The sequence below is a fragment of the Rhinoraja longicauda genome, chromosome 5, assembly GCF_053455715.1.
Source record: "Rhinoraja longicauda isolate Sanriku21f chromosome 5, sRhiLon1.1, whole genome shotgun sequence".
In the NCBI taxonomy this organism is placed as follows: Eukaryota; Metazoa; Chordata; class Chondrichthyes; order Rajiformes; family Arhynchobatidae; genus Rhinoraja; species Rhinoraja longicauda.
This window is the reverse complement of record NC_135957.1, coordinates 61452884-61470186: the sequence shown is the minus strand read 5'-3', so window position 1 is coordinate 61470186 and position 17303 is coordinate 61452884. Positions and strand designations below refer to the sequence as shown.

At 38.8% G+C, this 17303-nt stretch overlaps 1 protein-coding gene across 5 annotated transcripts in view; it reads left to right on the top strand.

Moving 5' to 3' along the window:
• The window catches only part of map3k7 (mitogen-activated protein kinase kinase kinase 7), a 101130-nt gene that overhangs the window by 70908 nt on the left and 12919 nt on the right, over window positions 1-17303 (top strand). For 3 of the 5 annotated variants that reach the window (XM_078399666.1, XM_078399664.1, XM_078399668.1), the window contains 2 exons: window positions 9611-9678; window positions 11590-11704. In XM_078399666.1, coding sequence (XP_078255792.1) covers window positions 9611-9678; window positions 11590-11704 — 183 coding nt within the window. The remainder of the gene's footprint in view (window positions 1-9610; window positions 9679-11589; window positions 11705-17303) is intronic. The other 2 variants (XM_078399667.1, XM_078399665.1) reach the window with 1 other exon arrangement.

Here is a 17303-nt window from a genome sequence, read left to right as displayed (position 1 = left end):
CCAGTTTTTCAACATACGACAGTCCGCCATTCCGGGAATTAACCTAGTAAACCTACGCTGCACGTCCTCAATAGCAAGAATATCCTTCCTCAAATTTGGAGACCAAAACTGCACACAGTACTCCAGGTGCGGTCTCACTAGGGCCTTATACAACTGCAGAAGGACCTCTTTAGTGTGAATGTTAGTGTGGCCATCATGCCACTTATCCTGAGCAGCATTTTAACTGGGTTTTAAGTTCCTATATAAAGCCTTGGGAAACTTTAACTTAAAGATGGATGATGTGCATAAAATTGATTGTAAATTAATTTAGATGGAATCATATTCTTCCAGAAGATTTTTCTAAAATTGTTAATGCGTTTTATAGTTTTCATAGCTATGTAACCCAAGGCATTGCAAGATTAAATCTACAAATCCTAACTTTAACCTCAGGATAGATGATGTGCATAGAATAAATTGCATATTAATTTAGATGGAATCATACTTTTCCAGATTTCTTATAATTGTTAATGTTCTTCATAGTTTTCATAGCTATGTAGCCAATTGCAAGATAAAAAATCTACAAGGCCCAAGTCAAACACTTCACTCACCTGGATATGTACAGGTCCGACACTCTAATTGTTACCACATCTACCACCTAAGACATTTGTTCCCTCTAACCCCCACACTTAGTTGTGGTATACACTTTTTTTTCAGAATTCACTACTTTTACTTGCATGTGACAGCACCTTTAGTTTAGCTTAGAGATACAGTGCGGAAACAGGCCCTTCGCTCCACCGAGTCTGCACCAACCAGCGTTCCCAGTACACTAGCACTATCCTACACATACTGGGGACAGTTTTTACATTTACACCAAGCCAATTAACCTACATACCTGCATGTCTTTGGAGTATGGGAGGAAACCGAAGATCTAGGAGAAAACCCACGCACTTCACATACATAGAAAAACATAGTAAACTAGGTGCAGGAGTAGGCCTTCGAGCCAGCACTGTCATTCAATATGATCATGGCTGGATCATCTAAAATCAGTACCCCGTTCCTGCTTTTTCTCAATATCCCTTGATTCCTTTAGCCCTACGAGCTAAATCTAACTCTCTCTTGAAAAGATCCAGTGAATTGGCCTCCACTGCCTTCTGTGGCAGAGAATTCTACAGATTCACAACTCCCTAGGTGCAAAAGTTTTTCCTCATCTCAGTCCGAATTGGCCTTCCCCTTATTCTTAAACTGTGACCCTCCCTGGTTCTGGACTCCCCCAACATCCGGAACATTTTTTTCTGCATCTCACCTGTTCAATCTTTTAAGAATTTTATATGTTTCTATAAGATCCCTTCTCATCCTTCTAAATTCCAATGAATACAAGCCCAGTCGACCCATTCTTTCATCAGATGTCAGTCCCGCCGTCCTGGGAATCAACCTGGTGAACCTACGCTGCACTCCCTCAATAGCCAGAATGTCCTTCCTCAAATTAGGAGACCAAAACTGCAAACAATATATATATGTTTTTAAATAGGTGCAGGATTAGGCCATTCGGCTCTTTGAGCCAGCACCGCCATTCAATGTGATCATGGCTGATCATCCACAATCAGTACATTCCAAAAAATCCTTCACCTCAGCGCTGCTACCAATTTGGTTGACCCAATCTATATGTAGATTAAAGTCACCCATGATAACTGCTGTACCTTAGCTACACACATCCCTAATTTCCTGCTTGATGCTATCCCCAACCTCCCTCTTACTGTTTGGTGGTCTGTATACAAGTCCAACAAGTGTTTTCTGCCCTTGACTATTTCACAGTTCTACTCATACCAATTCCATAGCATCCAAACTAATGTCTCTCCTTACTCTCTTACTGCATTAATCTCTTTAAACAGCAGTGCCGACCCACCTCCTATTCCTTTCTGTCTATCCTTCCTGAATATTGTTTAGCTGTCACCCTGGAGCCATGTCTCCGTAATCCCAAATGTATATTCCTTAACTACTAACTGCACATTCAATTCACCCACCTTATTATGAATGAGATAATACCGATAATTAATGTCTTCACCAAGGAAGACAATACAGGCAAGCACCCATAGTCAGGATTGAACCTGGGTCTCTAGGGTGCTCTCAGACAGTAGTTCTACCGCTACGCCACCATGCCGCTCAAAACTACCCACCCCCCAAAACTATTGTCTTTACTACTAAAGAGGACGACAGTAGCTGGCCTATGGTATTTATTCACAAAATGCTGGAGTAACTCAGCAGGTCAGGCAGCATCTCAGGAGAGAAGGAATGGGTGACGTTTCGGGTCGAGACCCTTCTGGGATCACCTACACATGAAGAAGTCCCAACAAATATCACATCATCCTCAATTGGAAATGTATCACCATTCCTTCAATGTTCCTGGATGTAAATCCTGGAATGCTTTAAGTAATTTAAGAGAGTTACTCGCCACTGCTTTCTCAAAATCAATTAGGAATGAACATTAAATACTGGCCTTGCCATTGACACGCAGATATCATTTTTTTTTTAAAAGAAATATCTGATTCAAACAAAGTAATGTCAGTTCTAACTGTTTAAAGTATAGATCCCATGAATTATTTAAGCCATGATTCTGTTCTGTGATATTCTGGAGCAAGAAGTATTTTCCTTCACCTTAATTATGCTCTTTGACATTTGATAATTGAGCTTTTGCTTCCTGTCAGAGCTTGTTCCCTAGTCAACACTACGGCCTCACTGGACATGTCCAGGATCCAGAGGCCCAGTGAGATAGCACCTCTGCTTCTGCTTGCTTGTATAATCAAACTATTTGATGTGCGTGTGTGTGTTTGTTCTAATTGCATGACTTTTATGTTTTATCTTTTGTGCTTTTTGTTGCTATACTGTGAATTACATTGAGGCTTTATGTATAGAAACCAAGATATGTATTCTGTATATGTATACAGAAATGTTAAATGGTTGAGCTGGCTTGAATACTGCAATAGCATTTCTATATTTATCCAAAGACAAGTTTTGTTTCTTGCTTTTTAACAAATTTTGCAAGATACATATGACAAATGTATAAATGCTTTCAGTGCCTACGTTTAAATTTTTGTATCACAATTTGCTGCCTTTCAAAAGAAACGATGACCATCCTACTTGTGAAGCTAACTTATTACTGAGATAATTGTGCAATACTGGCTTTGAGGACACAGAATTATTTTATGTGTGAGCAGTGATCTCTGTCTAGGTATATTACTCAGATTCCACATACGTGATTTCCATGTTTTAAAACCTGACTGATGAGTTAATATTTCTGAGTAGACTATGGATATTTTTTCATTGATTATCTTTTGAATACAATTGTAATTGGATTTTATTGATGCGAATCACTTTTGAGAAAGTTATTAATATGTGTACTATAGCTACAGTTTTTAATTTTCCTTTTCAATCTACCTACAAAGAACATAATGCACTTTTAGTGTTGAAGGTAATTTATTCAAACATGCTGTGGATTATCCTTTCAAATGATGTCGCTGTTCTAACTCCCTTGCAGTGGTATGCAATCTAAAATTGAAGGGCTTGGTTTTGCAAAATTCCTAGACATAATGGAAAGCGTGTAGCTGGGAAGTAGGATGAAAAATAAAATACATTTTGTGACTTGATGGGCAAAAGTGGTGTCCCTGCAGAGTATTTAGAGTAGATAGGAAAATAGAAATTCAGGAGTTTACGTACATAATCATTAGACATGTCATTTGAGTTTAGTGGTATTAGAATAATGGCCTTTATGACAAGAGGGATAGAAAATAAATGTATTGATGTCCAAGCCCCATGAAAGGTCCAGCGGCACTTCAGTCACAAGATGCCTGATACAATGAAGTGTCTAACCTATGATAAAATATTAGGCATACTCAAGTTTCATCATTTTAAATTAGGAATGGTACAATGAGCTAAATGACTGTCAGGGTCCCTGGTACCACGCAGCTCCGCCCTTGCCCCCCTCCCCCATGTCACATAGTCCTTGCCTTTCACCCCATCAGCCGTCGCGTACAACACAATTCTCCGACATTTCCACCACCTCAAATGGGATCCCAACACTAGTCACATCTTCCCAACTCCACACCTTTCCACCTTCTGCAGAGACCGTTCCCTCTGCAACTCCCTGGTTAACTCATCCCTTCCCACCCAAACCACCCCATCCCCAGTTACCTTCCACAGCAACTGCAGGAGATGCAACACCTATCCGTATACCTCCTCCCTCGACTCTGTCCAGGGACCCCGACAATCTTTTCAGGTAAGGCAGAGATTCACTTTCACCTACTCCAACATCATCTACTGTATCTGTTGTTGAAGATGTGGACTCTTATACATCGGCGAGACAAAACATAGACTGGGCGATTGTTTCTCTGAACACCTTTGCTCAGTCTGCCTGGACCTACCTGATCTCCCAGTTGCTAAACACTTTAATTCTCCTTCCCATTCCCACACTGACCTTTCTGCCCTCGGTCTCCTCCATTGTCAGAGTGAGGCTAAATGCAAATTGGAGGAACAGCATCTCATATTTTGCTTGGGCAGCTTACAGCCCAGTGGTATGAATATTGATTTCTCTAACTTCAAGTAACCATGGCATTCCCTCTCTGTCTATCCGTCCCCCACCAAAGTCACACCAGCTTCTCATTTTCAGCTAACAATGGCCTGTTTATCATCGTTAATTTTTTGCATATCTTTCATTCATTGCTCTTTATCTCTCCACATCATCGTCTATATCTCCCTTTCCCCTGACTAGTCTGAAGAAGGATCTCGACCCAAATCGTCACCCGTTCCTTCTCCAGAGATGCTGCTTATCCCGCTGAGTTACTCCAGTTTTTGGTGTCTATATACAAATTTATATTTTTGCTTTTAAAACATTTGCTGAATACATAATTGGAATAGCCCTGACATCTCCAAGCTATAGTTGTACAATAGATAATGCGGCCATTCTGAGTGGTGGAAGGGGAGAGGCCCAAGCGGCTACATATCAACATGATTTGTTGTTTATACTAATGTGAATCTCTACTCAGCACCAGCCTACACTGGTTAAATTTAATTGATTGCAATGAACCTTTGGTAGACTTTTTTACCATGTACCTCTTGGACTTTTAGTTGATCTTGCAGCAATTCACCAGTGTTACACAAGTGTAAATTTATAGTAGAAGATATATTCTCTTGAATATATCAGCATATGATATGAATAGGCCGTGCAGCCCTTTGAGTCCATTTTTACAGTCATTCAGGTATAATGAGTGAAAGTTTATAAATTATGAAGATTTCAAACTAAGAAATGTAAAATAAATATTAAAGCATTGCCAATTCCAGGACCAGGTGAGCTCCATCTCATGATGTTAAAATAATTAAATGAGAAAATTGTGGATGGGCTAATTATAACCTTCCATGGACTCTTGATTCAGAACAGATCCTTTAGATTAGAAAAATTAATCATGTTGCTTATTTCTAAAAGGAAACTGGTGAATTATACGTTTGTTTCCTTTGTTTTTGTTTTGTTGGGAAGATTAATTACTGGAGAACATAATTAAGAAAAGTGTGAAAATGTTTAAACTTTTCAGCTACTCAAATAGAAAACCAGCATAGGAACAGGAATGTAATGTCAAGCCTCTGTGATATTTTGGGAAGGTGGCTAAAATAAAAGGTACAGCAGTGGATGTGCAGGAGACATTTAATAACTGACTAACCATATCTTGAGGAACTGAGGACAAATTATTCATTCTGTTGAAATCGGTGTGTAAATGAGAACCGAAGATGGGTTCTTTTGGAATCTGTAGCCCGACAGATATCCATATTTATAACTTGTTTGAACAGGAGGGTAGATAATCATATACACATTGTTGTTCAGTCAAAAGCACATGACATTGTAAGCAGTATAGGTAGAAATGTTAAATTACAAATCAATATTAATATGTTAAGCAAGTGAACACAACAAGCAAATGCCAGTTATTGGTCATTTATCTCATTGCTATTTACAGGATTCAGCTACATATTTAATCTACGCAAGAATAATGATAATACTTGAAAATGAAAATCATTGGGTGTGAAGTGTTACAGGTATATTGCAGATATATTTATATAAAGTGCTCTATAGCATGAAAGATATGCTGTTGAAATTTTACATCGTAAAGCAGGGAAACGGCCACTTGGCTGGTTATGTCAACTGCCCATCTGTGCTCATCCCATTTACCACCACGTGCTGCCTTCCATGACGAGTGCTGATCTAGATACTTTTTAAATGTTGCAGAAGTACTTCCATTCATTACCCACTCAGCCTTCTGCCCTTGGGGCCCACATTAATAGAATCGACCTGATATGGTGGTGGTGCTGCTTGGAAGGAGTAGAAATAGTGCCACTTTTTAAATCTGTAAGGAATTAAATAATATAACAACATTATCTAAAATGCAATCTATTAAGATAAAGTCACATTGAACGTGAAAGGTACAATTCTCTTTATTTATTGAACATTCTGCCCTTAAAGATGAGAGAGTGAACCAATTTCAACTCTCCTTTTTACATCCAGTTGCTATGTATTTTTTTCAGTTCTTCTCATTGGACACGTTAGCTGTTTCTAAATCTGATTAGCATTTTAACTGCCGATGGATATATTTGTAATGAGAACCAAAATAACATTGCCTCATCATCACACGTTTTGCTGCCAGAGAAAGTGGTTGAGGCAGGTGCAATAAAAACATTTAAAAGACATTCGGACAGGTACATGGGTAAGAAAGGTTTGTATTGGATATATGGGTTTCACAGACAAATGGGACTAGCTTAGATGGGCGGTATGAACGAGTTGGGCCAAAGGGCCTGTTTCCATGCTGTACGACTCTGCTTAACTCCCAGAATAGCTAATCACAAGTGCTATACTGAAAGTATAGCAGAGAATTAAATATATTTCAAGTGGCAAGAGTGTTTGATTGACATATGTACCGTCAACAGAACAATGAAATTCTTACTTGCTACACCTTAAAAGGCCCATTAATGAAATAACACACAAAGTTAAATATACGATAATAACATAATCAATTAATAATTGGTAACACCAGATGACTAGACTATAAGAGTGCAAAATCAAAGAACCCAATGCAACCAAAAACGAACTCCACAGCATATCATAGTTGCTAAGATAGTGGTTAGTGTTGTGTAGTCTTCGAGAACTTGATGATTGCTCAGAAGAAGCTGTTCTTCAATATACGTTTTTCCCAAGACTCGAGTGAAATGCGAGCATCACCTTGATGGTGTGGGTCTTTGACATGAGCTGCCTTGTTGAGGCAGCACCTCTTGTAGATCCCTTCAGTGGTGGGGAAGTCAGTTCACCCATGATGGACCAGACAATGTCTGCTGCTCCCTGAAGTCTCCTTCATTTCCTGCCATTTGATTTGCCAAACCAGCCCATGATGCAACCAGTCTATATCAGTATTGTCTCAATCATCCACCTGTAGAAGTTCAATAGAATATTGGGTAGCATACTGAATCTCATAAATCTTCGAAGGAAATAGAGACATTTAGGTGCTTTCTTTGTGATAGCATTGATGTGTTGAGCACACAGCAGACAATAGACAACAGACCTTCAGAGATGTGCACACCCAGGAATTTGAATCTGGCGACTCCATCCACCACCATCCCATCGAAGAGGATGGGTTTGTGGAACTCCGACTTTCCCTTCCTGAAGTCAACAATCAACTCCTTGGGTCTTGCTAACACTGAGAACAAGATTGTTGTTCTCTCACCATTCAATCAAATGTTCAATCTCTCTCCCGTACTCTGACTCGTTATTATCCATTAGTGATATTGTCAGCGACTTTAAAGGTGGCGTTGGAGTTGCGTTTGGTTACACAGTCATGAATATAGAAAGAGTAGTGCAGGGAACTGAGCACGCTGCCTTAAGGTGTGCCAATGTTGATGGTTATTGAGGAGGAAATGTTGCCAATTCATACTGATTGTCGTCTGCTGATGAGGACTTCAAGGTTCCAATTGGAGCAGTGATCCCATTTTCTGAATTTGATAATAAGTTTGGAATGGATGATGTTGTACACTGGGTTGTGGTCCGTTCATCACAGCCTGTGGTCAGTATTGGGAAAAATATTTTAATACTTCAAGATGTAGAAGTGAGTCCAATGTATTTTGTGTGATAGTACATCTGAATTCTAGCTGGCCTTGAATGGCTGAGTATTTATTATACATGTGCAGCTTACTTTACTGGTAGGTGTTATTGCATTAGTTATGAGTTGGCTGTTACTGATGTTCATAAGAAATATCATTATTTTTATATGGCATGGTGCCTTTTTAAATCAGTATGATTTAAAGAAAATAGCGCAAATACAGAATTTCAAGCCATGAAAACAGGGTTTATTTTCCTTAATCCAAAGTAAAAATACCAAGAGCGTGTTAAATGCACCCCCTCCTCTAAACCTACAGTTCAGTAATTTATAAAGTTACTGAAATCCCTCATGGATTCAAGAACTTTAAGGTTTCTAGTGAATCAAGTTGACACCCATCTGGTACTCTGTTAAGTTTGTTTATCAATTTAAACCTTTGAGCCCTGAGATGATTTCTGATATTCATATACCACGAGAGAATCTAGTATCGGCAGGTTGTTTGGCCACCTGCTTATTGATCTGAAGGTATTGTGACCTGACCGAGCAAAGTGAAATAACTTTGTGGCTTTTGTTTTAGTCCATGAATTGTATTAAATATTCTGGTATGCAAGATTTAGTTTCGGTGAGAACTGTTGGTTGTTTAAAAGATGATCAATTCTTTAAAAAAATAATTACACAAGATTAACATGAAATTGCTTTTGATGATTGCAGCTACTTGATTTACAAGAAAAATGTGCTATTTGGTTCAATTAATTGATGTTAAGATAAGACATAATTTTTGGGGGATGGAACATTAATAGAGGTATTCTGCTTAGACTGGAGGATTTTTTTGTTGGATAATATTTGCTAGTCAATCTGCAGAAGAATTATATTGGTCTCGCCTTTCTACTGTGGGGAAAATGTAACAAGGTCAGAAGGCTATGGGAGAAGATCTCAGCATTAAGAAGCAAACCTTAACACAGCAAGGGACTAATGTCAGCAGTCCTGTTCTTGCACACCATCACGTAAGAGTCCTTAAATAGTTGCCGTCATCAGCTCTAGTCTCCTACATATGGTCTCTTGGAACATATGACCAAAAAAATGGCGAAGAGACTGAAGTTGCTATTCATGTGGTAGGAGTGGTCACTGGATTAAGTTTTAGTTATGTTGACGAGACTGTGTGTTCCTAGTTAGATCATTGCAGCTGCTGCTTCTCTCTCTCTCTCTCTCTCTCTTTTTTTTTCTCTCTCTCTCTTCCTCTCTCCTCCTCTCTCCCCTCTCTCCCCTCTCTCCCCTCTCTCTCCTCTCTCTCCTCTCTCTCCTCTCTCTCCCCTCTCTCTCCTCTCTCCCCTCTCTCCCCTCTCTCTTTCCCTCCACTCTTTCATCTCTTTCTCTCATCTCGTCTCTCTCTCTCTCCTCTCTTTCTCTTTCTCTCTCACTCTTTTTATGAAGACATTCTGAAATCCAGCTGCAACTGCTGTGCTTGTATTATTTTGTTGTCGGGACTATTATCGCCTGTTTTCTTTGCTCAGCAGGCAGTGAACAGCAAAGACGCAGGTCGATTCAAGACTTGACAATTGTTGGAACGGAATCTAATCAGGTAAGACTTGTTCATTTTTTTTAAAAGTCCGTCCAACAGCATTTCTAAGGCCAACAAAACAGTAAAATTGTTAAGTCTGAAGAAGGGTCTCGACCCGAAACGTCACCCATTCCTTCTCTCCAGAGATGCTGCCTGTCCCACTGAGTTACTCCAACATTTTGTGTCTACCTTCCAATAAAATTATTAAATTGCATTAAACTATTAAAAGCTTTTTGAAATGACAGACAATGAATTAAAAAAGGTTATTTTGTGTATTAAAAAGGAACATGGTAGAAAAATGTTAACTTGATTATCTGCATTTTCAATAGATGTTTGATTGGCATCAAATTATTAAGACCTACAGATTTCATACTCCCATACTTCACTAGGACCATGAGATGGAGATCTTGGCATCAGGAGAGAAATAGTGAATGTTTTTAAGCAGAGGCGGATGTATGACAATGGACCAATGGCAGTTCTTCATCAATCCAGTTCCTCATTGCCCCCATTGCAGTTTTCAGTTCTACCCTTCATTATTCTACATGAAGTCTTGAAGACTTAACGATTTAAAATTTTAATTCTATTTTCCCATATTGCATTTATCATTCCTCGTCTAGTTTTTCCCATGCATTTATTTTAACATTTAGCTTTCACTTAAATGCTGCCGGTTTAATTTGTTATTTTACAGTTTTACCTTAACTGCACTGTTCTGTACTTTTAATGTGCTTTGATTCTTCTTCTCCGACAGCAAATGCACTTTTAGAGTTTTAGGAAACTAATGTCACGGAAAGACGCAAAAAAAAGATTGAATCAGATGATATCCTTGCAACACCTGTGGTGCATGATAACAGTGCTTTTTAAAGTTGTTTGGCATATTTGTTGGCACAGTGTATACTTCTGCTATACATTGTGCTTGTTTTTTTCTAACACAATATACTTGTTGCAAAACTGCTCAAATAATTTAAATTTTTGATAAATAGGAAAAACAGATTTCAAGTTCATGGAAAATGAGAAGTTTTTTTTCAAACTCATTTTTCTTAAAAGTAGTCATTTCACACACAAAAGATGCACTTATGTAAATAGTCATTATCAAAATTACTAACTGCTTTACTGAAGAATTTAGATTTAATTTATTTGAGAAGCCTGCCAAGATTTCAACACAATTTTAATAACGTGTTCCATGATTCTGCACATTTTCCTATGAAACTATACAACTACTTTGATCATTATCCATGTGTTCCAAGGAGTTAATAGACATTTAGTATTGGACAAACATAACCAGACCAAATTTTGTCGTCCTCTGCTGCTGACATATCTGTATCCAGCAGAGGTCACTAGATAGCTATTCGGAACAAAAGACCTTGCTAAATTTATTTATTACTGAGATATTGTGGTTAATTGTTGCATTTTTCCTTCCTCTACTCCGTCGTCTGTCCAAAGGAGAAAAAAGAATTTAATAGGAATATATTGAGTTACAGCCTTCTTAGCTTGTATGAATTTAAATTATTTTAAATTAATTTTCTCAGCAAAATGTATATAGAGAATTACATAGAATTAATTGCTGAAAAGTTGTGAAATATAAACAGTGCTATTATTTTGCTCAATTTGTTATTTGCCTCTGCACAATCTGTGGTGGAGTGAATTTAAATATTTGAATTCAAAACTAATTGGTTTTTTTAAGTAATGAATCAATTCAGAATTTATTTTTTTCTGCATCTTTTGGAATAGCTAAAATATGTTTGTAAAACAATTTTAATTCAATTCTATTGGACATTCATTTAAAGAGCACCAATATGTCAATGTACTAATTTGATTATCTGATGCCAATCATTGCTTCTCCATTTTATAATGTAAAACAAATTATAGAAAATATTAATTCAAACAAAATGATCATAAAGCATTTAAGCCGAATTATTTTGTTCGCATATTCAGGGCAGCAGAAATAGCAGCCGTTCGTCTAGTCCGAGTATGAGGATGCTCCCTGCCACGGGAACTCCTTCTGAGAAAACAACTCGCATCTATGCATGGACACCAGATGAATTAACAGGTTTGTTACGGGCTTTTGATTTAAACAGTTCAATTGATGGGAATGAATTCTCCTGAGTGATTGATCGAGTTGTTGGGAAAACAACTGGCAATTAGCGTTTAGCGTGGGAAAGTGTGAGAGCAATTGAAAGGCAAATTCTTATCTACAAAGTCATACAGCACGGAAACAGGCCTTTCGGTCCAATTTGCCCATGTCAACCAAGATGCTCCATCTACACTAGTCTCACCTGCCAACATTTGGCCCATATCCCTCTAAATCTTTCCTATCTGTGTACCAGTCCAATTGTACCTGCCTCAACCACATCCTCTGACAGCTCGTTCCATATACCCACAACTCTCCACTCAAGTTTTTATTAAATCTTTCTCCTCTCAACTTAAACCTACATTCCCTCGTTCTTGACACCCCCACTCTGGGTAAAATCCTCTGTCCATTTGCCCTAATGATCTTGTACACGTCCATAAGATTACCTCTCAACCTTCCAAAGAATGAAAGTCCTGATGCCAGGATTTGAGGGGCTGAGCTAAAGGGAGAGGTTGGGCAGGCTACAACTGTGTTCCTTGGAGCTTAGGAGGATGAGAGGTAATCTTTAGAGGTGTATAAGATCATGAGAGAAATAGAGAGGGTAGGTGCACACTTTCACCCAAAGGAGGGGAATTAAGAACCAGAGGACATATTTTCAGTTTAGTTTAATTTATTATTGTCACATCTACTAAGGTACAGTGAAAAGCTTTTTGCATGCTATCCAGTCATTAAAAGATTATACATGATTACAATCAATCCATCCACAGTTTAAGGTGAAAGGGTAATGATTTAATAGGAATCTGCGGGAGCAACTTTTTAACATAGAGGGTGGTAGGTATATGGATGAGCTGCTGGAGGAGGTAGTTGAAACAGAAACAACATTTAAAAGACATTTGGACAGGTACATGGATAGGAAAGATTTAGAGGGATATGGGCCAAACTTGGTTGCGGGGGAATAAGTGTAGAGGGGACAGCTTGGTTGGCATAGGCAAGCAGGGCAGAAGGGCCTGTTTCCATGATGTATAACTCTGACTCTCCCTACTGCTTAGGCCCTCAAGTCCTGGCCAACATCCCGTAAATCTTCACCCTGGTCGTTCCAGCTTAGCAACATCCTTTCTATAGAAGGGGGACAAAAACTGAATACAATATTCTAAATGTGGCATCATCAACGTCTTGAATCGCTGTAACATAACATCCCATCTTCTAAACCTAATATCCTGACTGATGAAGCCAATGTACCAAAATATTTTTTAACGTAGAACCACCCTATCTATGTGTGGTGCCACTTGAAAGGAATTATATACCTGCACTCATAGTTCCCTCTGCTGACAAACAACTCCCCTCTTCCCCCTCCCTTTTTTCTCCCTCACTTCCCAATGCCTCACCAGAATGTTCACCAATTTCTCCCTATCCTCTGCCTCCACATCCCTTCCACCTATATTCTTTCCTCTGGCTTCTCATTTTGAGAAGGTGGTCAAAGAATTCAATAGTCATTATAAAACAGGCCCTTCAGCCCAACTCGTCCATGCCAACCAAGATGCACCATCCAATCTAGTCTGTGTGCTCCTACTTGGCCCATATCCCACTTAACCTTTCCGATCCATGTATTGTTCAAAAATGTGTTCAATGTTGTAATTATACTTGCCTCACTTACTTCATCTGGCAGATTGTTCCATGTACCCACCATTCTCGATGGGAAATGTTGCCCTCTCATTTCCACCTGTACCTATGTTCTTGTGTTGATTTGTGAAAATAGCTTCAGTCATTAAGAATTGCCTTGTGTCTTGATTTTATTGACCTTACCAGTGTACTTCAATCAATCTATTATATGTTCTCTAATAAATTTGTGTTAGTTAGATTTTCATTATCTTCTGCATAAAATATCCATGCACCTAAGCAGGATTTGCATGTGGTTGGCAAAAATCCTTTGTAAAGTCACTCACCTCCATATTGCAGGTGAGTGACTTTATTTTCACTGTTTTGGGAACAGTGATAATTACTTCATACATTTTCTGATAATCATGGATAAGGATAAGACAGAATCTAGGCGTCCACGGTGGCGCAAGGACGGTACGGTGACGCAGCGGTAGAGCTGCTGCCTTACAGTGCTTGCAGCGGCAGAGACCAGGGTTTGATCCTGACTACGGGTGCTGTCCTTACGGAGTTTGTACGTTCTTCCCGTGACCGCGTGGGTTTTCTCTGAGATCTTGGGTTTCCTCTCACACTCCAAAGACGTTAGGGTATGTAGGTTACTTGACTTAGTGTATGTGTAAATTGTCCCTAGTGTGTGTAGGATAGTGTTAATGTGCAGGGATCACTGGTCAGTGCGGACTCGGTGGGCCGAAGAGCATGTTTCCGCGCTGTATTTCTAAATTAAAAACTCAACGTGGGGGTGGAGGGAAATGGTGTTTAATTGATGAAAGGCAACAGGGGTAGAGAGCACAGATTGGGAGCAGCTGTTCTTGGATGACCATATCCGATGTTGGGAGACATTAAAAGGACAGCTGGTCACAATTCAGGACCAACATCTTCCTAAGTAGAAGAAAGAGAAGGGTGGCAAAGTTCAGGAACCCTGGATGATGAAAGATGATGTAAATTTAGTCAAAAACAAAAAGGAAGCTTGTAAAAAAGGACACAGAGTTGGTGTAAAATAAAAGACAAAAAAAAGCTAGTGTACGGCTCATGAAGCTGAAATCAGACAGTGTCCTTGAGGAATGTGAATGAAACTGGAGAGTACTTAATCAGGGAATCAGGTGCGGTAAAGAGGCTTGAGAAATATTCCTGACAAATCGGATTAAAGAAAATTCCAAAGCATTTTGTACATTTAAAAACAAGGCTATTAATAGGGAGTGGGTAGGACCTTCTCAAGGAAAATTTGTGACTGATGCCAGAAGTAGTGAGTGGGATACTAAACAAGTAATTTACATTAGTATTCACCAAGAAAAATATGTAGGACAGCAAAACAAGGGAGGGGTATACTGATATTACAGGACACGTTGATATCAAGTAGAAGGTGGTTGAAAAACATGATGGAGAATAAGCAGCTAATGAAATCTATCCTAGTTTATTGAGAGGTAAGAAAGGAGATCTTTGTACCTGATTTAGCCACAGACTGAGTCCAAGAGGGCTGGAGAATAGCCAAAGCTGTTCAAAACATGAAGTGCCTGAAGAATTCAACAGGTCAAGTGGTACCTGAAGGAAATAAACAGTCAACGTTTCGGATCACAACCCTTCTTCAGACTGATCAAATTGGCAGAGTTGTGGATAGTGAGGAAGGTTGTCAAAGAATTCTTCTGTATATAGACCAGATGGAAATATGGATGGAGAAATGACAGAGTTTAATCTGGAAAAGTGTGACATATTGCGCTTTGGAGAAGTCAAATGAAAGAATACAGGACCCTCAGAGGCACTGATGTACAGTTGGATCTTGGGGTACAAACCCATAGCTCCCCGAAAATGGCAACACAAGTAGATTGGATGGCTAAGAAGAAATATAACACGCTTACCTTCATTGTTCAGGGTGATGATTGTAAAAGTCAGGAAGTCTTGTATAAAACTTTGGTTAGAGCATTTGGAATATTGTGTGCAACTCTGGTCACCACAGTGCAGGAAGGATATGGAGGTTTTGGAAAGAGTAGAGAAGAGGTTCACCTGGATGTTGTGTGGCTAAAAGTGTATTAGCTTTGAGAGGATGGGCAATCTTGGATTGTTTTCTCTGGGGTGTTGAAGGCTGAGAGCAACCTGCCAGAGAAGTATGAGACAATGAGAGGCATTAGTAGAGTAGTTAGTATGATTCTTTTTCCCTGGGCAAAATACCAGAGGACATGGTTTAAAGTAAGAGGGGAAAAGTTCAAAGGAGATTTATGTGGCAAGTTTTTCTACAGAGTGGTAGGTACCTTGGACACACTGCTATGCAAGGTACAACAGATGCAACTTCAATGCTTACAAGGCATTTAGGTAGTTATGTGGACAGGTAGCGAATAGAGGGATATCGACCATGTGCAGGCAGGTGGGATTAGATTAGATTGGTATTATGGTCAGCGCTGATGTGGTGGGCTCAAGGGCCTCTTGTATGCTGTATATTTTCCTGTTCCATTTAGTCAAGAATACATCTGTATTCTAATGCCAAGATTTTTGTTTGATAGCACTGCTGTGAAGTAACTTGGGATAGCCCATTATTTTGCTGTATAAACGCTCATTGTTGGTGCATTCATTGATAGTATTCAAACGATTATTGAAAAGTCTAAGGCTACAAGATTACTAAAGTAAACTAATTTGAATTTAAATTTTGTTGAAATAATTATTGCAGTTGATGGTAATCAAACTAATGAGTGCTTTAAACTAACTGCAGATCATAGCCCTGGCATATCTATGGCAGAGTGTTGACTGAATTTGAACTCATTTAAGGAGAATTTTGTTTGCATCAATGTACAAAATGGAGCTGAGCAAGACTTTGGCGACCCCTAATCAATGGTCATTAACAATGGCCACTTTGTTAATGTACCTGCATTTCAAAATCTAATGCAGTGCGGTAAATACTGTCAAGTGAGTGAAATCAGCAGCGACCCACCATGCCAACTGTTATTTTGTACCTCAATTATTCAGCTTTGAAATAGGGTAAATTTTCTTCATAGTGGGCTGTGAATCTTTGGAATTCACTATTGAAAAGAGATACAGAAGCCCAATCACTGAGTATACACAATATAGAGATTGATGGATTATTGAAGAAATCAAAGGTAATGATTGGGTATTGATGCTGAGGTAAAAGATCAACTGTGACCGTACTAAAAGAGTACACAGAAATAATCCACCAAATGGCTTCTTCCTGCTCCTATACCAATTTATTACTGCTTTGATCAAAATTACTTTTGGACGTTTAAAAAACTAAAGTAGCTGAGTATCAGTAGTGCTTAGTTAAATGTTTTTGTAGGTTCTTTAGTAAATATATATTTCTGACATTTGTGAAGTTAAATCAAAAGTTCAAATCTTTTGTACTTTTTAATATTGATACTTCCAATTGAGCTGCAAGGTTACCATGTGTGGGAGGGTGAGATATTTCAGAAGGATTTTGCTGCTTACTTGATTAAACTGATAATTGCAACTGATGCAGTGAGCTCTGTTGTGTGTGTACTGGAAATATTTATCAATAAACACCAGTTAACTAGTTATGAATGGGGCTGCTGGGTTTTTTAAAAAATCAACTATCCTATCATGTATCTGTCAACCCCCCCCTCCCCCCCTTCACTTGTATCTACCTATTGCTCATCCGGCTTGTATCTTGCCCCTCCTCTCTTCCAGCTTTCTCCTCCCCTATAAACAATGCCTGAAGAAGATTCCCGACCCAAAACCACTTATCCATGTTTTCCTGAGATGCAGCTTGGCCCACTGAGTTACTTCAACACTTTGTGCCTTTTTCTCATCTATCCATTTCAATTTCATAATTGGTTTCAATTTAGAAAACATTTGAGAAAATCTTTGTGAAGTGTAATAGATATGCTGCAAAATAATTATGTGCCAGTTTGTTTTTTTGTTGAATTAGGCTCCTGTTGATACACTGGTGCAGCAATTAAATTACTAG